Here is a 25,410-nt window from a genome sequence, read left to right on the forward strand (position 1 = left end):
CTGGATCGACTTTCTGTGTTAGGAGCATGGCAGGTGTGAACACTGTGGGCATGTCTGGATCAGATGACACATGAACAAGGGGTCTAGCATTCATAATGGCCATGACTTCAGACATGAGTGTGACCAAAACTTCATGAGACAGGTGGGCAGTGTTTGTCTGTAACAGCAGTGCATCCAGTATTCTACGCCACCTAATATTGCCACCCATATGGGAGGTGTCGGGAGGATTAAAGGTCCAGGTGCCGCTTTGATTGTGAAGGTAAGTATTTAGTTCATGATCATCAGATTTGATCCGAAGTTCCTTGCATGCCCCAATAAAGTTGGTTCCCTGGTCAGAACGAAACAGGCAGACAGGACCACAGACAGCTGTGAATCTCCTTAGTGCATTAACGAAGCTTGAGGAGGACAGAGACTCGAGCATTTCGATATGCACGGCTCTTGTTACCATGCAAGTAAAGATGACTGCCCAGTGTTTGTTCTCTGCAATGCCGCCGCAAGTTCGTCTTGAGCTTATGGTCCATGGGCCGAACACATCGACACCTACATTTGTGAACGGAGGACCTGGGTCGAGTCGTTCAGCAGGTAGGCTTGACATTTTTTGTTCTTCCATTCTTCCTCTCAGCTTATTACAGGTCACACATCTATGTATGATGCTTGACACCAGTCTCTTGCCTCCAATCAGCCACAGTCCAGCAGAGCGAACAGCACCCTCTGTCAGGTGTCTTCCCTGATGAGCGAACTTTGCATGGTAATGCCTCACTAATAAGGTTGCTACGTGGTGCTTTCTGGGGACAATGATTGGGTGTTTCTCTTCCCAGGGTATGTCAGCCAAAGGAATGTGTCCTCCAACTCTCAGCAGGCCGTCCTTATCCACAATTGGATTCAGTTTCCTTAGAAGGCGCGACTTTGGAACGACTTCACTTCTGGAAAGGCATTTCATCTCCTCAGCAAATGCATCGTGTTGAGCGTTTCTGATGACTATTAAGGCCCGTTCACACCAAGCACGATAACTATAAGGATAACGATAAAGATAACTATATATGCGTCCACACCAACGAACGATAACGGTCTTTTTATTCTAAGCACGCGCGCGCGCGCGCCCCATTTTAAATGCGCGAGACCTTTAAATTAGAATGGATTCTGATTGACTGTCAGTGTTTTATCGTTTGACAGCTGAAAAAAAAATCGTTCTGAAAGTGATCCCAACGATATCGTTCCTCATATCTTTATCGTTATAGTTGTGGTGTGAACTCTGTTATTCCTTAATATGGAGAACGATTTTTAGAATTATATCTTTATCGTTATCTTTATAGTTATCGTCCTTGGTGTGAACGGGCCTTTAGTCTTGCTTGTGTCGGCTCATCCGTATTGCTGATTGAGCCCTTTGCACAGGACCTGACCTTGTGTATGAGCTTGGTAACGGCTCGAATAAGTGACTTCCAGCTGGAGGAGCGTTCAAATCGGTTCGATCCCAGCTCGCCCTCGAAGGTCTTGGTTATGAAAGCTTGGATCTGTGGGTGTAAGTCTGCGTCTGCTTCAGGGTCAATGAGCTCAAACTCCTCTGGCGGTGAGGTGTCTTTGGCTAAGAAGGCTGGACCTTTGAACCAGTTGGTGTCTTTCAACATGGCTGCTGGCACTGAGCGAGTCCCATGGTCTGCAGGGTTGTGTTCTGTGCTGACAAAGTGCCATTGTTCTGGGCTTGAAGACTTTCTGATGCGTGTGACTCTGTTGGCGACATATGCATAGAATCTTCTACTTGTGTTTTTGATGTAGCCCAATACAATCCGGCTGTCTGTGTAGAATGTGACTTTGTGGATGTCTACGTCGAGTTCTTCTGTAATTAAGTCTGCCATTTCAACAGCCAAGACAGCAGCACAAAGCTTGAGCCGTGGAACAGTGTGCGGGGGATGAGGAGCCAGCTTTGCCTTGCCCATGAGGAATCCAATGTGAGTGTGTCCTTTTTTATCTGTTGCTTTGAGATAGGCCACTGCTGATATGGCCACAGTGGAGGCGTCGGAAAAGACGCAGAGTTCTTTGTGTTTTGTGGAGCACAAGGAAATTGGCACATAGGGTCTGTCAATCTGAGGCTGCTCAAGCTCACAGAGTGAGTCCGTCCACATTCTCCACTGTTCCTCTTTCGGCGCTGGCAGAGGAGCATCCCATTCAGCTTGTTCGGCAGACAGCTCCCTGACTAAGGCCTTTCCTTTGATTGTGACAGGTGCCACAAGACCCAGGGGGTCGTAAAGTCCATTGACTGTAGACAGGATTCCCCTTCTAGTAAATGGCTTCTTCTCTCTAGATACACGGAACTTGAACGTGTCTGACTGCAAGTTCCAGGTGAGTCCCAAACTCCGCTGCAGTGGCAAGGGGTCAACAGTTAGCTCTAGATCCACCAGGTCTTTGGCCCGCTCCTCAGGGGGAAAGGTATCCATCACAGCACGACTGTTAGAGGCTATTTTGTGTAGCTTGATGCTTGACTCTGCTAACATCTCTTTTGTATTTTTCAGTAGAGCGATGGCCTTTTCGTCGGTGGGGAATGAGGAAAGCCCATCATCAACATAGAAATTTCTCATGACGAACTGTTTAGCTTCACTGTCCCGTTCCTTTACTCCGTACAAGGCTGCTCTTCTCAGGCCGTAGATGGCTACTGCAGGGGAAAGAGAGTTGCCAAAAACGTGCACTTTCATGTGGTACTCAGTGATGTGTTTGTTTGGGTTGTTGTCTTTGAACCACAAAAATCTTAGAAAATCACGATGTTCTTCCTGGACAATGAAGCTGTAGAACATCTGCTGGACATCTGCAGTTACCGCTACAGACTCTCTGCGGAAACGCATGAGGACCCCGAGTAGGGTGTTGTTCATGTCAGGCCCACTAAGAAGAACGTCATTAAGGGAGGTGGAATCAAACACTACACCTATTTGGTCCTTTTTCTGTGGGTGATAAACACCGAATATTGGTAGGTACCAGCATTCTTGTTGTGGCCTCAGTGCTGGGGCAAGCTCCGCTTGGTAAGCGTCAAACATTGCTTGCATGAAGTTGAATAAGTGTTCTTTCATGCCATGTTTCTTCTCCAGCATGCGACGGAGGGAGGCGAGGCGATTGACAGCATGTTGTCTGTTGTTGGGCAGACGCGGCCTGTTTGGCTTAAATGGCAGCCGTGCTACCCAGCAGTTTGCTTCATCTATGTAGACTTCCTTATTTATGAGGTCAAGGAAAAACTCATCTTCGATGGACAGGCCAAGCTGATCGTCGCTCTGTGTTCTTCGAAACACGTCTCTGCCCAGGCTATCTACTTCATTGGCTGCATGAGACACACATGGAGAGGTGTGGGGTGGTACAGCGCTGTCAATCTTCTCTCTGACCATTAAGTTGCTGATGCATGGGTTAAGGATGGATTGGTGTCCGCTTATCAGCACCCTGGTTCAGACGCTGGCAGTAGTGGTTTTATGTGCTCTTCCCAGACACAGATCTCCGATTATCACCCATCCAATGTCGAGTCGCTGGGAAAACGGTGCATTGTGTGGCCCATTACATTGTTCACGCACTTTGTGCATCCAGATTATGTTTCGCCCAAGTAGAAGAAGGATGGACGCGTTGGGATCCAGGGCTGGGATTTTATCTGTCAAGTGTTTGAGGTGAGGATGATGTCTGGCTACCTCTGGTGATGGTATTTCAGACCGGTCGTCTGGCAGCATGTCACACTCAATCAGAGTAGGCAAGGGAATGTGGATGTTGCCGTCCACTGACTCCACTATGAAGTTGCTGGCACGTCGCCCTGCTGTATCCACCACTCCTGAGCATGTCTTCAGAGTGTACCTCGACTCTGCGCCTTGAATTCCGAAATGTTCAAAGAATTCTGTTCTTCCAAGGGACTTATTGCTCTGCTCGTCAAGAACAATGTAGGTCTTCAAGGCTTTGTCTCTTTGGCCAGCAGGATACACTAAGGCAAGACAGATTTTGGAGCAGGATTTTGACGTGTTCACACTCCCACAGATTTCTGTGCATTTGGATGTCACAGACGGAATGTCCTCCAGCGGCTGCCGCTCCCCACTGTGATCAACGGTACTCACATAGACATCAGTTTTCCATGGGGCATGCCCTGGATGTAGCACTGACGGGTGTTTGTCACTGTTGCACTCCTGGCACAGCAGAGGCCTGTTACAGTCCTTAGCGACATGAGTGGATGAAGCACAGTACTTGAAACAGATGTGTTTTTCCTTCAGATACGCTTTCCTTTCCTCAAGAGTTTTGTTTCTGAAGCCACGAGATTTTCTCAATGGATGAGGCTTGTTATGTAGTGGGCACTGTTTGTCAGGATCCTCTTGTTTCCTGACTACTGTTGTATTATCGCTGTCGCTGCCACTTGTTGAGATTTCAGTCCTCCTCACAGCAACTGATGTTCTCACGTGATGACTGGCTGGCTGGTAAACACTCTTTTCTGTCTTTGTTGCACACCATGCTCCTGTTATGCTGGCAAAGCTAGGATCATTGCGTGTTTTTGCCTGTTCACAGACAAAGTTGACGAAGACTGCAAAGGGAGGATATGGCACCCTGTGTTGGTCCTTGTAACGTGATCCTACAATAATCCACCTCTCTTGTAGGTTGAGAGGGAGTTTCTGGACTATTGGGCTTACTCCACGGGAGGTGCTGAGATAGGAGAGACCAGGTAAGTATCCATCTGCTCTGGCTGCTTCAAGTTCCATGAGAATGTCTCCCAGTTCTCTTAACTTGTGGTTTTCTTTGGCTGAGATCTTAGGAAATTCCTCAACTTTTTTCAGAAGAGTGTTTTCAATCACCTCAGGTGAGCCATACACGTCTTCCAGTCTTTGCCATAACATCCTGAGGCCTGTGGGTGCATTGTGAATGTGTACCGCTCTGATCCTTCTAGCTTGCTCAGATGACAGATGGGCCCGAGCCATTTGCACAGCAAATCAAGTTCCTCTCTAGCGGAGAGTTTCTGGTCATCAGCTGATAAAAGACGCCTTCCAGGCCCAGTAGTTCTCCGGCTTGTCATCAAACTTCAGTAGGCCTGAGCTCACCGGCTCTCGTCGCATCAGGTACTTCCCTAGGTCTGTTGCAGCCACTGCACTGGGTGTGCTTGTGTTGTACATAGGGAATGACTGTGTGTAGTAAGACTGGGGAGGCTTGAAATCGTCACTGGTCTGTTTCACATTGTGGAAGAGCTCTCTATAGCTGTATGATTTTCTCTGTGCACTGCTGGGTACCTGATTTGGGGTCCAGATGGCTTCTCCTCTGTACAAGTGGTGTCGAGTCCGCTCAAGAAACCTGTGTTCAATGATTTCACTTGGTGACGCGTTGCCCTGATTGTCACATCTGTTCACTTTACCGCTGTCCATGAAAAGCTGGCGCACTGGTGAGGTCATCTGTGGTCTTGCATCTGATTGTGAGACTGTAACCAAATTTACTGTATTGGCTGCTTTTGCATTCTGATAAGGCTGGTGAGCTGGATGTATAATAGGAATCTGCATTGCAGCATTTCCACTATGAATTTCGACTGGAGTTAGAAGCATTGTGTTTTTTTTTTTTATTTGCTGAAGTGGATTTAACAGTTCATATTCTTCCTCAGAAGCTGCTTCAAGGCTTTCAGCTTCAGCGTTAGCAGCAGCCACCACCCTTGCTAATTTCAGTTCATGCAAATTGGCGTTTAGAATGGCTGGTTGTTTTATTGGCTCTGCCTCTTCTCTTGCAATCAAAGCTCTGCACGTGCAGCTTCTGCTTTAGTCCGTGCTTTCAATGCCATAGAATTAGCCGCAGTTTGTCTGCTGGTTCTTTTTTTTTTTTTTTTTAAGTATTTTTATTAAGATTTTACATTTTACAAAAAAGAAAACAAAATACATTAAGATGTATACAACTCAATGAATGATGATATTAGCAGAAACAACATGTATAATTATTAATATCATCCACTATTAATAATGACAATATATATAATGATAAATAATAAAAAAAAATAATAAAAAAATAATAATAAGGCAATCAGGGCGTATATCGTTTCAGTAAGAAAACAAGCAAGAATTCAGTAGAGGGCAGAACAGACAGCATACAATGTCCTACATTACTGGTCAGATTGGGCAAGATGATCCAGAAATGGTTGCCATATATTGTAAAATTTATCAAGGTTACCAATAACACCATACCGCACTCTCTCCATGTGGAGCACTCCAGTGAGGCAAGCCAACCAGGTCTTAAACTGAGGAACAGTATCCAATTTCCAGAGACTTAGAATGATGCTTTTAGCAATAATCATTCCATAAATAATAGTGCTTTGTACGGAGACAGTATGGACTGACAAAGAAACAGAATATCCAAATAATGCAATCTCTGGATCAGGGTTAAACACAAAACCATACATGTCAGAGAACCACTTAAAAATGCTACACCAAAACTCGTAAAGCTTCGGGCATGTCCAAAAGAGATGGGTAAGAGTGCCCTCTGCAGATTTACACCGGTCACATGTAGGAGAAACAGTGGGAAAAATTCTATGTAATTTCGATTTTGAATAGTGCAATCTATGCATCACCTTAAATTGAATTAACTGATGTCTGGAATTAATAGAACAAGACCGGACCCTGCTAAGGCTCTCCTCCCACTCTTCAGCTCCAATCTGTATACCCAATTCCTCCTCCCAAGCATTTTTTAAAGAGCGTGTAGAATAACTCATTTCTTCAGAAAACACAGAAACAAAATCTGAAATCAAATGTTTGGAATCAGGGGAGCCCAACAGCAGTCTATAAATCCTCCTTTCCTCAGGCAGAGATTCAAAATTAGGCACTGCATGGCGCACATAATTCCTAATCTGTAAGTGTCGAAAAAAGTGTGTTGTGGGTAGTGAAAATTTATCTTTTAATTGCGAAAAAGAAGCAAAATGTTTGTTAATATATAAATCCTCCAAAGTAACAATACCATTCAGCCTCCATATGTTGAATGTTGCATCTGATAGAGAGGGGGTAAATGCATGATTTCGATATACTGGGGCAAAAATAGCAGTGTCAGGTAACCTGCATACCTTTTTAATTTGGCGCCATATTTTCAAACAGTTTGAAACAATGAAATTATCCACCTTAACAGATGTGGGTAATACAGGGTTGGAAAAGAGAAGTGCTGGAAGTGAACTATTTTTAACACCATTTTTTTCAATGGCTACCCAGGGGGGAGTGTCAATAGAAATTTCTGTTTTATAATCCCCCTGCCAATAAACAAGCGCCCTTGCATTCGCTGCCCAATAATAATGCAAAAAGCAAGGCAACCCTAGCCCACCTTTAATCCTTGGTTTCTGTAAATGTGTTTTTGATATTCTGTGAGCTTTAAAACCCCAGATAAAAGGCAAGATTATTGAATCTAATGTTTTAAAAAAAGACTTTGTCAGAAAAATAGGAATGTTTTGAAAAAGATACAAGAATCTAGGCAGAGAGACCATTTTAACAGCGTTTATACGGCCTATCATAGAAAGAGGAAGAGTTCTCCATTTGCTAATGTTTATCTTTAAATCCTCTAATTTCTGAAGAAAATTCAACTTAAAAATGAATTTGGGGTTTTTGGGCAAAACGACTCCGAGATACTTAAGTCTGTCTGTAATTTTGAATGGGAGATTTTGTAGGAATTCAGTAGCAAGATCAGCATTTAAAGACATGAATTCACTCTTCTGCCAATTAATGGTATATCCAGAGACTTTACCAAAAGATTCTATAAGATCTAACAGCGAAGGGACAGACTGCTCAGGATTTGACAGAAAGAGAACAACATCATCTGCATATAAGGAGATTTGATGATCTACATTTCCCAGTTTTATAGGCTCAATAGATGGATGGTTTCTAATACTGATCGCAAGGGGTTCTATCGCAATTGCAAAGAGTAAAGGGCTGAGGGGACACCCCTGACGTGTTCCTCGGTGCAATAAAAAGGATTTTGACTTTTCTTGATTTGTGAGTACGGACGAGGTTGGGTGAGCATATAATGTTTTAATCCATGACACAAAACGACTACCAAACCCACATTCCTCCATAACTTTCACCATATAGGGCCACTCCACCTGATCAAAAGCCTTTTCTGCATCTAAGCACAAAGCAGCCACTTTAGAGCCTTTTTTATATTTATGGTATATTATGTTTATTAATCTTCTAACATTAAAAAATGAAAATCTATTAGGAACAAAACCAGTTTGATCCATATGTATAATGGAGGAAATGTATTTATTTAACCTATTAGCTAATAATTTTGTAAAAATTTTCATGTCAGAATTTAGTAATGCAATAGGGCGATAAGATGAGGGCTCAGTCTCATCCCTACCTTCTTTTAATATTAGTGAGATATTAGCATCGTATAATGTGTCAGGGAATTTTTGAGTTTCAAGAGAATGAGTGAACATCCTCAGTAAGAGGGGAGCCAGCTTTCCAGAATATTTTTTATATAATTCAATGCCGAAACCGTCTGGCCCCGCCACCTTGCCGTTAGGGAAAGATTTTATAGAATCAACAATCTCTGAAATAGTAATAGAAAAGCCTCACGAGCGACATCACTTAATTTAGGAAGATTCAAGTGTCCTAGCCAATTAGAAATGTCCCCTTTTGCTTTTGACGTATATAAATGTTCATAATATTCTCTAAAGCGATCATTTATACTTTTAGGATCCACAAGCATGTCTCCTGCTTTTGATTTGATTTTGTGTATGACTTTATTTGCTTGTAAACCCCTCAGCTGTCGCGCCAGCAATTTATGGGGCTTATCCCCCAACTCAAAATATTTTTGTCTTATCCTCAACAATTGATCCCATACCTGTCCTGATATAATAGTATTGTATTCATATTTTAATTTAAGAATATTCTGCAAAGTGGAGGGGCTAGAGGAGATTCTATAGGAGGGTTCCAATTGAGATAATTCCTCTTCTATTTCTGCAAGGCGTCTACGTTTGGCTCGTCTGGCTGAAGATTCAAAAGAGATAATATGTCCTCTAATCACAGCTTTAAAAGATTCCCATAAAGTGGAGTCGGTAACTTCAGAATTATCATTAATATCTAGAAAATCTGAGATTTTTTCAGAAATAAATTGGCAAAATGATACATCAGAAAGTAGAGAAGGATGAAAACGCCAACAATGCGGTTTAATCATTTGGCCAAGATCCAGAACTACTGAAGTTGGAGAATGGTCAGAAATTAAGATGTTGTGATAGTCTGAGGAGATCACATATGATATAAGTTTTGAGTCAAGTAAAAAATAATCTATTCTAGAAAAAGACTTGTGCCTCTGAGAAAAAAATGAATAATCTCTACCTGTGGGGTGTATCAGTCTCCATATATCAACTAGATTCATAGAGGAAATGAGGTTATTCAAAACTATGGAGGCAGAAGGTAATTGGCTTACTTGGGCTGACCTGTCCAAAACATTATCAAGCACACAGTTAAAATCACCACCTACAATAACATGTGAATCAGTAGAGTCAGACAATAAATTAAATATTTTAGTAAAGAAGGTGGGGTCATCAAAGTTAGGCCCATATACATTAAGAAGTGTAACATGAAACGAATAAATGTAACCAGTTACCAAAATATATCTACCGTTTGGATCACTCAAAGTAGAAACATGTCTGAAAGGAACTGTTTTACGGATTAAAATTGCAACTCCTCTTGCCTTGCTAGAGAACGTGGACTGAAAGATATGGCCAACCCAGCTGCATTTAAGCATTTTCTCCCTCGTAGGCCTAATATGGGTCTCCTGCAAGTACATAACATCAGCGGACAGGGATTTCAAATGTGAAAATATTTTAGCACGCTTGATCACATGACCCAGGCCACGCACGTTCCAGCTGGTAAAAGTGATGCCGCTGCCCTTTGAAGATAGACTAGGATTCATACAAAAGTTGGGAACAAAAAATGCTCAAGCCTGACGCCCTTTTAAAACAATTATTGGTGAGAATAAAAAGAGAGAAAAAGAGAAGAAAACACAACTCGCGGAAAAGTAACACTACCCCCCCACCCCCGTCCCACTTTCCCAAACAAAGTGAGAACACGCGTCCCAAAAACTCACTGAGGGGTTGCCGGACCATCGGAACAGTGAAACTAAAACTAAAAAGTCCTAACTCCCTCTCCCATTACTTGAAAAAAAAATTATGAACAAAGGAAACGGTCAAATGTCATAATGTTAAATGTCCCAGTCTGAGTAACAGTAACTTAGCTGTTAAATAAAAGTCAGGTACCGGAGCATGTTAAGCCAGCATGTAGGTATCACATGCTTTTCAAGACAGAGTCTCGATGAAGGCCTTAGCTTCCTCGGGCGAGGAAAACACCCTGTCAGTGGACCCATGAGTGACGCGCAGTTTTGCCGGATAGATGAAGCCGCTTCTCACATCAGCTTCTCGGAGATGCTTCCTGACGTCATTGAATGCCTGCCGCTGCTTCATTATATCAGCTGGAAGGTCGGGGAAAATGTGTATCGGCCTGCCCTTGTAGCGCAGAGGAAACTGTTGACGAGCCAGTTGAAGTATTTTTTCCTTCATTTGAAAGTAATGAATATGGGCTATCATCACACGCGGCCGCGCGTCTTCTCCAGAAAGTTGCCTCCCGAGACGATGAGCTCGATCCACTTTCAACGGCTCCGAGAAGTTGCTAGCGCCCAGCAGGTCTGGAATAAACTTCGTCAGGAATTCCGTTGGGCGCCCGTTCTCTATCTTCTCAGGTAAGCCGACTATTTTGATGTTTTGCCGTCTTGAGCGAGCCTCCAGATCGATCAATTTCTCTCGGAGTGATTTTTTCTCTGACTGAACTTTAGCGCACGTCTGCTCGACGAGGGAAAGTCGGCGGTCATAATCAGCAGTAGCATTTTCTACCTCCTTAATTCTGTCCCCGAGGCACACTAAAGATGCTTGAGTGGACGCCAAAGATGCTTCCAGAAGATCAAATCGATCAGTCATCGTTTTGCTCATATTCTGTATTGCCAACAGAACACTAGTTGATTCCGCGTCAGCTTCGCCACTCGACCCCGGGGATGCCGCGGCCTGCTCCGCCATCTTCGACTGCGACTGAACAGGAGATTCATTCAATGCTTTTTCCAACTTCTTTCCCCTTTCAGCTTTTGGCTTAGTCATTATACAGCTCTTCAATAAAAGCAATTATAAAGTAATGCCGGTAGAAAAAAACCCAGAATTTTCTAAGAATGACCAAGTAATTCAAAATAAGGAGAGGAGCTCAGCAGAACACGTCTACTCCATGCGGTACTCCATAGCGCCCCCCTGTCTGCTGGTTCTTGAGCAGTTAGATATTTGTGATCTGGTTTCTAATCCATCAAAATCCTCTTCTTCTATTCTGTGTGCCATGATGGTTGCTTTAGGTGATTTTCTACTTACAGATCGACAAACGCTGGCCGTTAGAAGAGATGCATTTTTACTGTTCTGCCCCCGCTTCTGTGTGTGTATGTTACATCAGCTCGGCAGATAGCTAACAGTTTCCCCAAGACAAAGAATAAAGCTTGTTTATCCTTTCCAAACTTTACTCGGGGAGCACTGTAAAACTGCAAAGAACAATACATTTCAGTATTTCATTCAAATACAGACGTTGTTCAATAACAATATTGAAATTTAGTCTGTTAAAACGTATAAAAACAAATGCGCTTGCTTAATGCTGACTTCTATGGGAAATTACATTACGAAGCTAACGTTTAGCATATGCGATCAAAATACACATTTAGAATGAACTCAACTTCATTAACAAAGGATTTCTTTACTAGTATTCTTAGTGGTAGATGTTGAGATAACTGTATGACTTCGTACTTACAGGCAAACATTTTTTCTGGCCAAATTAAATCCAGAGAGAAAAATATGTGACCGCTTACTTCACCAAGAGCCATTGAACTGAAGCAAGACTACTAGTAAAAAGTAAACATTACGTTACATTAGGAGTCACCACAAGAGGTCTTTCTTTCCCCAGATAAACAACAGAACATAACACGTTCTTAGTGCAGTTTGAAGGTTCAAAGGTAAAAGTTTGTTTACATTGTAAAGTTTCTTTGTGCATTCCAATATATATTTATGCATTGTGAGGTTTCGTTATGCACTATGGTTTTTTGTGCTTTTTAAAACTGTCATAATGTAGTAGTAAAATGGTTGTTCATACAGTGTTAAACTTTCATACAGTGTAAAAGTATGACATGTGCATTGTATTTCCATTATACAGACTCTTTACTGATTTAATGATCCAAAGTTGTGTATGGAGCCATTTGAGTGTGCAGTGCTTGCCTGGATACAGCAGATGATTTCAAACACAACTCTGGAGATGGAGATGAACCCTGGGGGAGGTTTTAGGCTGAACTTCAAAATGTTCCCCATACCTGATTTATTTGTATATGAGTTCTCAATCTGTCTCTATCTTTCCCTCTTTCTCCCCCTTTTCTCCACTGCCAGTAACTGCCCATTCAGTCATTTCCCCAGGCTGTTTTCTGATGGAGCGCTGGGGCCAGGGAATAAGGTAGACCTGTAACGAACAGTTGAAAGAGCCGTCTCCAATCAGTTAGCCTGTGAAAGCCTAGGTAACTTTCTGTTCATGGTATAAGCTTTCTGTTTAGCTTTCCTTCTCTCTCCCTCTCTCTTGAGGCAGGTCCATAAATACACCCCCTTGGTTTCATATTGCTATTGATCTTTGGCTGCCCCTTATTTATAGACTGATAAATGTATCATTTGTTTTCTCTGCTATAGAAAGAAAACTCAGCCTATTAGTTTCTCAACGTCTTCCTCATATTTATCCTTTACAGTCTGCCTCGCCTTCCTTTTCATAGTCGACTGGCTAGGCTGCTTATTAAGGGTGTACAGATGAATAAAAAAGATTGATAGGAGGATGGTGAAACAAACATTTTCCTAGTAATCACACTTTCTTAGCCATATTAGATCCTGATAAAACTTGTATAGATGGATAAATGAATAAAACATGGTTCATCCAATGTAGGAGAGACCATGAGCAATTGTAACCTGCCTATGTTTTACATTTTCATTCATAACTTTCAAACTGCTACAAATTTATCTGCCATTGTTTGGTATAAAAAAGGCAAAGCTGGAGGGGTGGAGGGATGAAGCACAGTTGAAGGCCTGGAAGTCCGTGGCGCAGGCGGAGCGGCAACTGACCAAGGCCGAGCTGGAGGGATGAGGGAGCCTGGTGGAGCTGTAAAGAAGGTAAACCCAAGTGGAGCCAAGGGGGGAAGGAACTAAGGTGGAGCAAGGTGGAGTGACAGGCTCATCGGCTGGAGGCGGAGCCTGGGGATCCTCTTGACAAGGTAGAGCTGGAGACAGAGCAGATCTACGCAGCAGAGTGGAGAAAGAGGAGGAGACAAATGACAAAAATGAGGGGAAACAGCGGAGGTGGGGCAGAGGAACTGGCTGTCATTGGAAGAGGAGTTGGGAGAGGGAGGCTGGGCAGGATCTCTGGAGAAACAGGAGACTTTGAGCTGGGTGGGACCAGCGGACACAGGAGACTTGGAGCTGGGCAGGACCAGTGGAGACACAGGAGATAGGGAGATATCCTCTTCCAATTCCTTATCGTATCCTGCAGAGGCCAACTGCAGCTCACCTTCAGCGCTGGGCTCCACTCCATGCCCTCAACTCCACAAGCACGCACATTGGAATGCATGGTGTTGCCAGCTTACTCACCTGGTCAGTCTCTTTCTTAGGCTCAAGCTCCGAAGCAATGGTGGGCTCCATCTTTACCTCTGGCTCTTGCATTGCAGTAGGCTCGGGCTCTCTGTCTGCGTTGGGCCCTGGTGTTTGCTCCGTGCAGCCCGTGTGAGGCGGATGGCTGGGTTCTGGGGCCGAAGTGGGGCCGGTGGCGTCTTCTTCAGCAGCACAGACGATCCATTGTTCACCAGCACCCACTCCACAAAAGTTCCCCCGAGGACCGTTCGTTTAGGCTGATGAAAAAAAAAAACAGCCAGAAGTCGGGGAAGTTGGTAAGGCACGGCAGGTCTAAAAATGTCCTTGTGTGGTCCTTGAAGTTTAGCTCTTCTTGCTCTAGTCTAGATAGAACAACTGAACAGCAGGTAAGTTGCACGACGCAGTTCAGCTTAACGAAAGTTCAGTTGCCCATGACCTCAGAGGCGAGATACAGGTTTAATTTCAAAGGCTTCATAACTTTTGACAGCAGAAGCAAAATACTTCCCAAAAATATTTTTTTTCAAATCAGGTTTTTTTTTTATTTCTCACAAAGTGGAATAATCACAATTGTTTTTTCAGGCAGACAGAGAGAACTTTACTGAGCGTGTGCAGAATAAATGTCATCAGTCTATCTTATTTGGTAGCTTTTAAAATAATTTTAGTGTTACAATTGGCCCTGGTCTCCTCTATAGAGACTGACCTTTATACTTGTGATAAATTTCTGTTGCTAAGAAACCTTCGCATTTTTTAAACCAATGAAATTAAAAATGTGCCCTGCTGATCTTAATTCCTCTTTTATTACTTTATATTACAGAATCCAATCTCGTCAGTGTTTCTTTCGGTTCATTGTGAGTGCAAGCTATCTGTCCTATGCAAATCTGGCAAGCATATTTTTCTCTCTGTCATTTAATGTTTGGTTTTTTAAAGACCGGATAAAAAAGATAAACACCCTCCTTCCCTCTCGCACACACTTTAGAGGAATGTCTGATTGTGACAGGAAATGAATTATTAAAACGAGACGCAGGTGCCGGATGCAGCCTCCATTTTGTGAGACTCACAACATGATTTATTTAAAGGACTGTTGCTTCAAAGTCAGTTTAAAGTTTGTCTTTTCTCGCCATTTCACTTTAACGGGACCCATCATCTCAATCACCATTTTCCCCCTTCTCTCTGCCTCACCTCTCTTGTTCTGTTGCTATCTCACTTATTCTATTCTTTTTCTCAGAAACAAGCTAACGTTTGCACTTCTATCCTCACAGCTATTGCAGTTTAAAAGGATGAGCCGTGCTGGATAGCTAAGGTGTTTGTCCGATATTGCAGCTTTCACATGGTACCCTCAGCACTCTGACATAAATAAACATCATGCTGGTTTCGATCAGGCCTGCTTGTTGGAAGCATCACCCGTTACCCTGAACAGCTCTTCCACAGGCGTTCTGCATGAATTACTCATTTTATCCCTCGTAGTTTTCATTTTAGGACAACAAGTACTACTTTATACACAGCAGCGCTTGTTCCAATGAGCTCCAATTTGACAGATCAGAAAAAAGATTTTTGCTTCCCTCCAATTTGGCCTTGATAGCAGGTGAGCTTGTTTCATTTCAAAGCAGTTGCTCACAATTTTAGGACACATTCAGTGCTGAATCAGCCATTTTGCTAGCCTTCCACTCACATACATATTCACATACATATTTCCTTATTCTTGTTTTCAGATTTAACCCTCTATTGCAGGGGTCAGCAACCTTTTTGTCATAAAGTGCCATTTTTAAGTATCTCAGTTAATCACTGTGTGAGACAAATTAATTGTGATCAGAATTTCTACCTATTCAGAATAAAAAAGTACTACATTACCCTTGAAATAAGACTAATTGAAAATAATCGCTTCATTATTAACCATTTTATTTCCATCGTATTTGCATTGTGTGTTTGCAGAGCAAAGAAAATAGAGGCTTAACAGTTTCATTCCTAACTTTTTGTCACTTTGCATGAGTTTGGAAGAGCACAGGGCGCTCTTAACAATTGTTCCTCTTTCCTTCTCTCTCTTTTCATCTTTCTCTCTCTCTCTCTCTCTCTCTCTCTCTCTCTCTCTCTCTGTCTCTCTCTCTAAAGAATGGGCAATAAAAGATTTCTTAATGAGCAGGATTGAATAATTACAGGCCTTAGATGTTTTCTTGATGAGATCCTTGCAGCTCATGATGGGCCATGCAGCTCTTCTGACGATTCCTGAAGAAAAGAACAGAGGAAAGATACAGAAGAGTGAAGCTCTGTGATCAAAGGAACGAAAAGCTCCCTTTCATTTCACTCTCTATCTCAAGCAATATGAATCCTCCACGTCACTTCACCATATTGTACGGATAATAAGGGCTGCGATGGAGGGTGGGGAAAACAGTGGGAGTTTTTAATACTAATTTGTAACCTTCCCTCTGACCCTCGTTCACTGGGTCCCAGTGACCAGGTTGAGTGAGTGACTGCCTTTGGAAGGACACCTTGCTATTGGACATCGCTCTACAGATCATCACAGTTTTATGGGTCAGGTGACTTAGTAACCTCTCATTCCACATGAGGAAATGGCCTTCATTAGCAGCAGGACCGACTCTGGGGTAAGATATACATCGAGCGTTGAGCAGAACAAGGTGAAGAGAAAGAGAAAAAACTGCTCAGGATTCTTGGATAAGACTGGGATTCTCAAGGGGAAAAACAGACCTCCCCATTCTGTCTGATTTATATCCTTATAAAATGTTGATCAGAGTGTTTAAATATATAATCTACCCAAAGGCATTGCTCACCTTTTGAAAGAGAGGCACTGCAAGCCACAAACCTTCACTGTGGGTGATGCCAGCGTTGAACGTGAAGGGAATGCCTGATGGTTTGGAGTCATTTGACAGCTTTGTTCCTTTACTTTGCAAGAGCAAGTTTTGAAAAAGTTTTTCTTACTTTAAGAGTTCCAGTTTTGCATTAAGACCAAGTTCATATTTGCATACAGTCAACGTAGGTCACTGCAGGCTACCCCGAAGCATTGTGGGGTAAGTAAGGCACTGCCATAATTAAAAGAAGTATAGGGACCTTTAAAAATGCAGCCCTGCATCTTAAAAACAAGTTAAAGGTTTTGGGGTGTGTGTACCAAACGTCTCTGAGAAGGGAACGAGACACTGCGTCGATACGACACTTTGGGGAATGCCCCCAGCATAGCACGTCTGAAGCATGAATGAAACTATTCCAATCCTGATTGGCGTTGCGTCATTTCTGTAACATGTGACGGCATACACGGAAGCTATAAAGGGACGCTGGCACACAACAGAGTTAGCTTTTGCAATGAAGCAAGTCGCTCCCAGGCAGGGGAAGGCGTGGAGAAGGGACGCAGTGTCTCGTTCCCTTCTCAGGGAACAAGGGTTACAGTCATAACCTGACACGTTCCCTTTCGAGGGAACTCGCACTGCGTCGATACAACACTTTGGGGAACGAGTGCCCACTATGCCACAACGAGCCCTGCCTGTCCCAGTGTGAAGCTGCGCACAGGCACACTTAGGACGAGAGCACTAGAGTGCCTAGCATAGAAGGAATGTCCCGGTTATATAATCTGATAAAAGTATGAGGGGTGGCCCATCCTGCTGCATCGCACACTTTTTGGATCGGGAACCCTGAGAGGAGGGCTCTAGTGGACGCCATGCCTCTGGTTGAACGGCCAAAGGTGAAGGCAAGCTGTAAGGCTGTAACAACGAATCAATAAAATTCAATTATTAAAAGAGTTGGCAATGAATTTAATTATCGTTTCGTTGTGTCACGCGACTATTACGCCACTCAATAAGTCGCGGAGAAGTTTGAGTATAAAAAAAAACAAAAGTTAAGTGGAGCACAGAGCAGAGCGGAGCAAAAATAAAAAAAGAGCGGAGGAAAGACCATCGGAGAGACCCATAACGTTGTTCTGAAACACATAACGGAGGCAGAGAAATCAGTACGACCTAAGTCTTCCAAGGTGAGGGAGCATTTCACACTAAATCGAAAAACTGCAAGATATGCAAAAGCCACCACGGTGATGATTCAGCACCTAAAAAGTAAACATGTTGGAATCCTTGATGAGGAGGAAGGGAGTTCAACAGCAGGGTAAGTCACTACAGAATCCTACTTTTGTTCCGTTTTGAAGTGAGGAACGTAACGTCCCTCCTGTAGCTCTTCTGGTGCTGGTGTTTACTCGTTATCCAGCTTGACAAGCATGACAAGTTAGCGTTAGCTCGTTAATAACAGTAGTAAAGCAGGGGTGGTATAGTTTGCAAGACTAAAGACACGTTTTTATTCACTCGCCTTTTCTGGCCCATTAATTTTTCAATCTGTTGTCATGTATTTATTCTGTGCTTTGTCCCATATTGATTATTGTTGACAAATATATTTGTGTGTGTTTTACTTTTTAATTTCATTTTAAAGTTATTTTATAGCACTTGGTCATCTTAAGCTGTGTTTAAATGTGGTGTATAAATGAACTTAACTTAGTACAATGATGGTAATAATTTAATGAATAAGCTTCAAGTGAACTTGGGTGTGGATGGGTGTGTGTGTGTGTGTGTGTCTTGTCTGTAATTGCTCTTTGGGTTACTTACCTTTAAACAACTAGTAACTAAAACAACAAGTATGTATGTAAGTATGTACTGAGTTGATGTAACTTGTGCTATTACACATACAGTACTCATACTATCTTTTTGATTCCAGAAAAAAAATAGCAAACCATGAGAGGCTTCTTGATGGGAAATTGTAGACTTGGAATTGAGCCTTTTCCACGTTATTATTTGATTCACAGGACCAGACACCAGTTATCTTGCCAAGAAAAATCTTTATTCTTATATGTCAGGAGAGAAACTTTGAGAAGATGTTGTATTCATGCCAGGTCTATGCGTTTTCGTGATTCTCTTCCCTCACCCCATCATGCCTCTATGTTTCTCCTTCCTCTCACCCCATCATCTCTCAGTTCCTCTATGGTGGTACAGTAAGGATTGAGCTTATATACATCACAGAGAGACAACTTCCTTGTAAGGTAGAAAAACATTTTGCTTATGTTTAAAAATGGAATGTATACCCAGTGTTGGGGAGTAGTTAACTACAAGTAGCGAAGCTACTAACTTAACTACATTTTCCAGTAGCTTGGCAGTAGCTCAGTTGCTTTTTAAACAGTGTAGCTTTTCCAGTAGCTTACTACTTTTTGCAGCAAGTAGCGGTGTAGCGCGAGCAAAAGCTACATTGCGTTTTGTTGAGCCTACGCGAATCAGCGCAATGCAAGGATATTCTTCTTCTTGTGAGATTACAAACTAATTTTTTGCCATTACCGCCACCTGTTGTTTAATCACGCATCTTGCGGCTAACGGTTCACTGGCGTACAGAAGTGGGTTGACACCTATTTTTTTACAGTCTATGGTTGACACACCCATATTATCCATGATGGAGCTAGATGTGGCGGCAGACTTGGAGACCAGATACTTCTTTTCCTGCCAGTGCCACATGTGAGCGGTTGTTCAATGTATTTTCTTGTCAAAATGCAACCATCTCACAATCGGTATTTTTGATACATGCAATTTACGTTGGATGTATATTTTGTTCTTGAAATGTTGTATTTGTTGCAATTTTGCACTTTTGACAAACAGTCTGAGATATTTGAGTGTTGGTTGTAATAAAACAATACTCGTTGAAATCATAATTGTATTGCATTGTTTTAAACACTAAATATTTTACTTAAAACATTCCTCAGACACTTATTCAGTTATTTATAATATAGCCTACGTTGTTCAAAAAAATCAAAAGTAGTTTCAATGTAGCTAGCTACTTTTTGATAGTAACTTGTAGTGTAGCTAACTACTTTTCCAAAAGGGTAGCTTGACTGTAGTTTAACTACTTTAACTTACGAGTAGCTTGTAGCTTGTCAAACTACAGTTTCAGAGTAGCTTCCCCAACACTGTGTATACCTCATGCTTACACATGGTACAGTCCACTTTCCATATTAAGAAACTTCCCTTCAGTGTATTTTCTGTGCAAAAAACATTTGCATCAGTTGAAACATTCCTTTCCTTGTAAAGAACATGTACACATTTAATGTATCATCATCATTGGAACATCTCTGCTCAGTGAACGTTGCATTGCACACATACCTCTAAGCAAAATATAACTCATCCCAGATTTCTGCAACAATATGCAACAATATCTGCAATACCTTCACTTGTGAAGGGGCTGTTGAAGTCCAACCAGAGTGCTGCCTACGAGTCAGCCCCGCTGCGGGCTTTCCAACTCACTGCTGTGCAGCAGTTGCGGGAGAGATGGAAAAGGGAGACTGCTTTCTCAGATAGAGCAACAAACACAGTGACTCTTGCGATGGTCCTTGATCCAATGTTTAGGAAACTGGGGCTTTTTCACCTGATGAAGTCATACATGTTCAAACTAAAGTGCAAACAATGGCACTTGAAGAGAGAAGGAAGATGGATGTGCGGCAGCATGGCAGTTGCAGTGTTACCTCAACCGATACTACAGCTACTGAATCAACACCTCTAGCCACTCTACTTGACTCACTCCTTGGTTCTGATGGTGAAGAAGAGAATAGAGCAGGCGAAGCTGAGGATGTCCACACTCAAGTGAGGAACGAAGTCCTCACATACTTTGGAGAAAATAGCCTTGCCAAGGAAGAAAACCCATTACTGTGGTGGAAGGCTAACAATGACAGATAACCCATGTTGGCCAGGCTAGCCAAGTCTCACTACAGTATGCATCCCTGCCACCTCAACACCATCTGAGCGGCTGTTTTCTGCAGCAGGAAACATAGCCTCCATGAAAAGAGCGAGCCTGAGCCAGGAGCACATGCTCACAAGTGTCTGAACAAAGCGAGTGAGAGAGAGTGAGAGTGTGTGTACTTGTATAACTATCTTTGTGAGGACCAGTTTGAGCTTTAGACCATTGGAGTTAGGACAAAGAGAGTAAAGTGAGGACATTTTGGCCGGTCCTCACTTTCTGAGAGCCCTTTAAAGGCCTGTTTGAGGGTCAAGACTTGGTTTTAGGGATAAGGTTATAATTAGGTTAAGGGTAGGTTTAGGGTAAGGGTTTCGGCACTTAGTTGTGATGGGTAAGGTTAGGGTAAGCGGCTAGAGATTGCATTGTGTCAATGAATGTCCTCATAAAGATAGATGTACAAGAATGAGTGTGTGTGTGTGTGTGTGTGTGTGTGTGTGTGTGTGTGTGTGTGTGTGTGTGTGTGTGTGTGTGTCTGAGTGTGAGAGTTTGTGAGTGTGTGCGTCTGTGAGTTTGTAAGTGTGTGTGTCTGTGAGTTTGAGAGTTTGTGAGTGTGTGTGTCTGAGTGTAGTGTAGAGATCAAGTTCTGACGTTCAAACAAATCCTGTTAAGTAGTCTGATTTGTATGTTTCTTTATTTTTTTATAAATGATTTATTGTTCTGACTGCTCAGGTCCCTTTAAACAAAAATCTACATCTTTTTGTGCACTTTATTTTAAAAAAAGCCTATATATTTGGCAGATGTAAAGCATACATGTGTATGTTTTTTGTGTTAGTCCATTTTCTTTATTATTATTACTTACTAGGAGCAACCTATTTGTGCACTTTCTGAAGATTTTTTTGCACTGTGAATTTGCACTGTCAGTTCTGCTTTTGAATAAAAGGGTTGGAAATTAATGTTATTTTTTTTATCCGATTTATCGGTTATTTGAAAAAATAATCGACAGATTAATCGATTATTAAAATAATCGTTAGTTGTAGCCCTAGCAAGATGCGCACCTGATAGGCCATAGAGATAGCCTGAACGATCCAGTTACTGATGGTCTGTTTAGATGCGGGAAGCCCCTTCTTGGGCAACCCGAAGCACACCAGCAACTGGTCTGACTTCCGCCATGAAGAAGATATAAATCTTGGACATAAATCTTGAGAGCTCTGACAGGGCAGAGCAAATGAAGTCTTTCTTCATCTGGCGTCACGTGAGGTGGGGGATGAAAAGCCCGCAGAACCATAGGCCGTGCCACATTAAATGGCACTTTAGGCACACAGCCTGGCCTGGGATGCAAGATAGCCTTAATATCGCCTGGAGCAAACTCCAGGCACCCATGAGATATAGAGAGCACCTGAAGATCTCCTACTCTCCTGAGAGAAGTAATGGCTAATAAAAAAGCTACCTTGAGGGAAAGGTTCTTGGCCTCAGCCGACTCCGGAGGTTCGAAGGGGGCCTCAACCAGCCCTTCGAGAATCACTGCCAGGTCCAATGTGGGAGCTCTGGTCTGAGTCGAAGGTCTCATCCTCCAAGCCCCACGGAGGAAATGTTTGACCAGCTGATGTCTTCCCAAAGGGCCATCACCCAGAAGAGTGTGGAAAGCTGTAATGGCAGTCACTTATACCTTGAGTGTGGATGGGGTAAGACCAGCAGAGAAGCGATCCTGGAGGAACTCCAGCACTGAAACCACCGAGCAGTTGGGTCCACCTCACGCTCTCTACACCAAATGGTGAAATATTCCATTTTAGGTCGTACAATTTTTCGTGGAGGGAGCTCTAGAGTAGAGTATGGTCTCGATTACTCCTACTGACAGGCCAGCGTCTCGGTACTGTGCCCCCTCAGGGGCCAGACCCACAGTTTCCATAACTCTGGCCGAGGGTGAAATATTGAACCCTCTGCCTGCAATAGCAGGCCCCTCCTGATGGCGATATCCTATGAAGGGCACTTTAGGAGTGACATTACATCTCTTATGAACGCCAAGGAAATCTTTCAAAATGACTTGGAATATGGTTCACAGTATGTATGGCCCACTTTTATGATATTTCTAAGATGCTTTTGTGTCTTTCTTGTAGCAATTCAAAAAGTTTCCTTTTAGTTTTCCACAGTCCTGCAGTTTTGGAATGACATGAAGGTGTGTATTAATGACAGAATTGTAATTTTTGGGTGAGCTTGAACAGAACACACCAGAATGAGCATTCATGGTGCCCGCAGCTTAGATTTCTCTTCGTCTTCATGTTGCTGGAGACACATGAGGTTCCCTTTCTTGCCCTGCTTCCGCCTGGACTGCTGTACCTGAAGATAGCATTTTTGTTTTAAATGTCAGTGATGGATTAGCTGGCTGGTCAGGGGTCACTGGTGGCCATGTAGTTTGTAATAGCTTGAGTTGCGTGATTACCGGTGCTGATGAGCCGACTGAAAGATGGTTATGCCAGGAATCAATGAGCCTGTTAATACTGTTTTGGCTCAAAGTGCCTTTTAAGAGATCCGGCTAATCGCAGCAGGCATTTTAATTGAGCAAGATATTAACGCCGGTGTAACTCAGACGGTGCTCTGACAAAAATATTCATTCAAAGGCAGGAAACCCTGCTGGTCTGTCCGTGACTCTGGCCAGAATGTGAGATTTATCTTATGCCTGAAGCTTTCTAAAGGGTAGTCTTAGTTCATTTCTCCTCTTGGAGTAGATACACCCATACCGGCGTGAAGACTTCGACTTCCAACCAGATGGAACTGGATAAATAATCTGAATGTTCTGATCCAATCTGACTTCTGACCTGTAATGCTCCCTGAATCATAATCATACACTGTTCGTCTGTTGGCCAGAGGAGAACTGGCCCCCGACTGAGCCTGGTTTCTCCCAAGGTTTTTTTCTCCATTCTGTCACCTGATGGAGTTTTGGTTCCTTGCCACTGTTGCCTTGGCTTTTTGCTTGCTTAGTTAGGGACGTTTAATATTCAACAATATTATTGATCTGCCTTACGGACGATGACGCAATATCCTTCTAGAAACAAACTTTGTTGTATTATTTTCATGTTATCACTGTGAAGCTGCTTTGAAAAAATCTGTATTGTGAAAAACACTATATAAATAAAGGTGACCTTGACTTGACTAGATCTGGATGCAGTGTCTGTATAGATGTACTTGTAGGCGTTCTTCTAACATCAACTCCTAATATAAACAAAATTATATTGTTTTGTTTTTTTACTCATTCTCCTTCCCACAATCACACAGAGACTTCTTAGTCAGATTATCTTGCTTATTAAATTAGATAGTGATTGTTTTTCCCCATCACATTATAGTATACCTTATTCAAAATTCTGTATGTAAGATTTTGGTGTCTGTCAGAAGGACAGCTCAGGCTACCTGAAGCTTCCATTCCTTTGAGAAATTGTTTCCTGTTTCCAAACTGCAGCAGTGACATCTAGTGGTCAAGTGGAGAACCTCACATGTGCAGGGCTGCGTTCTGAGATTAAAACTCAACACTCATCAATAGGGGGTCCCTGGCTCCGCTCCATCTCTATCCATCAAGGTTGAAGACCTCTGCTTTAGTAAAACATTCATTTAGATCAATCTCTAACATTACTACATTATTAATTACTGTGCTCATTCAGATAGTTCGAAATTTCATGAAAAATTCTTCACAGACCCCCTGCAGCACCATAATGGACTTCCAGGGGTTGAAAACCCTAGATCTATATTACTGTACAAGCCTGCTGCGATGGATTATATTAAGAGGCATCTAAAATTTTCCCTCTCTGTCTTAAGAGATTTACTTCAGATTTCATTATGAAAAAGACACAGCAGTAGCTATTGATTCATGAGTCACTGAAGTTAAACTTGACCTATGATAACATGCATTTTGTTGAAGTGAATTTTTATTATTGGATTATTAATTATATATTTATTTATTTTTTATACTTTTTTAAATAGTCACAGGTTTTATGAAATATTGTATTTAAAAAAACAAAACAATTATTACATAGAGAAAGGTACTGGGCTGAGGTCTCATGGCCTGTAATGGTTAAAAACTTGTCAATGATGCTCAACAAGCTCAATCTTATTATTCCTTAAACGATAAAACCCAAACCACTCTTGCGAGACCACACACAGGATCTCATTTCCGAAGACTTCAATAAGAACATAGTGAAGCTTCTGGTGTTAAAACAGTGATTTTCTGTTTGGCGTCTTCTTGGCGCTCACACTGGGAGCTCAGGTCCAATTCCAGTTGGTGAGTGCAGGCCCAGTTAATAAACCTCATGTCTGCTCCCTGTGGAAATCAACCAGAACCTGACCTACATCAATGACTCTGTTTCCTCTCCCTACACACAATGTTTTATTCATGAGAACCTTCGCTAGATATATTCTCTGCTTTATATATTCCTTTTTTCCTCTGAGAGAAACAAGTCGTTCTTGTCGGTATGTCGACGCCCGGACCCAATCACTTCTCCTATCCCGCTGGACTGATCCCAGAACTGTAGTTTCATGTCCTGCTGTATGAAGTGAGGTCAAAGAACAGTGATTTCACTAATAAAAACTGTATTGCAAGGTGCTCCCAGGTTACATAAAGAATTGTTTTTGCACAGCAGATTAGAGCACCTTTTAACTTGCTTTCAAGCTTTTCTCCCTGAAGAAATATGTTTTGCCTTTTTTTTTTTTTTTTTTTTTTTTCAGCTCGGCAGGTATATAGCCATGTGAATTGTTTATCAGAGCAGCCAGTATCCTCAACTTTTTAAGACATGGATTTGTTTATTCTTGGACTTAATCTAGACTATGTTTCATATACGGCCAGAAACCTGAAACCTTAAGAACCCATTTCCACCTGGTTGTAACATCTCAGATGATCTGATCACAGTCAGGCAGCACTAAATAAACCGAAAACATCTTGTCACAATCAACCACATTGGAAGGTAGTTGATGTGTGCTGATGTTTGTTTGTGTATATAATTTTTTTTTCTTTTTCTTTCTAGATCTACATTCCTTGCAGAACTGCTTTGATTCTGGCAAATGAGGACATTGATTTCAGACATTGA

At 42.4% G+C, this 25,410-nt stretch overlaps 1 protein-coding gene across 1 annotated transcript in view; it reads left to right on the forward strand.

The window, feature by feature from the left end:
- Positions 1 to 25,410, forward strand: part of gbe1a (glucan (1,4-alpha-), branching enzyme 1a) — a gene marked incomplete at both ends in the record, with an annotated part of 163,175 nt that extends 137,765 nt beyond the window's left edge. Inside the window, one exon of the mRNA XM_081353888.1 lies at positions 25,348 to 25,410. Coding sequence (XP_081210014.1) covers positions 25,348 to 25,410 — 63 coding nt within the window. The remainder of the gene's footprint in view (positions 1 to 25,347) is intronic.

This window comes from Scardinius erythrophthalmus (genome assembly GCF_964197995.2).
Source record: "Scardinius erythrophthalmus genome assembly, chromosome: 23".
NCBI lineage: Eukaryota > Metazoa > Chordata > Actinopteri > Cypriniformes > Leuciscidae > Scardinius > Scardinius erythrophthalmus.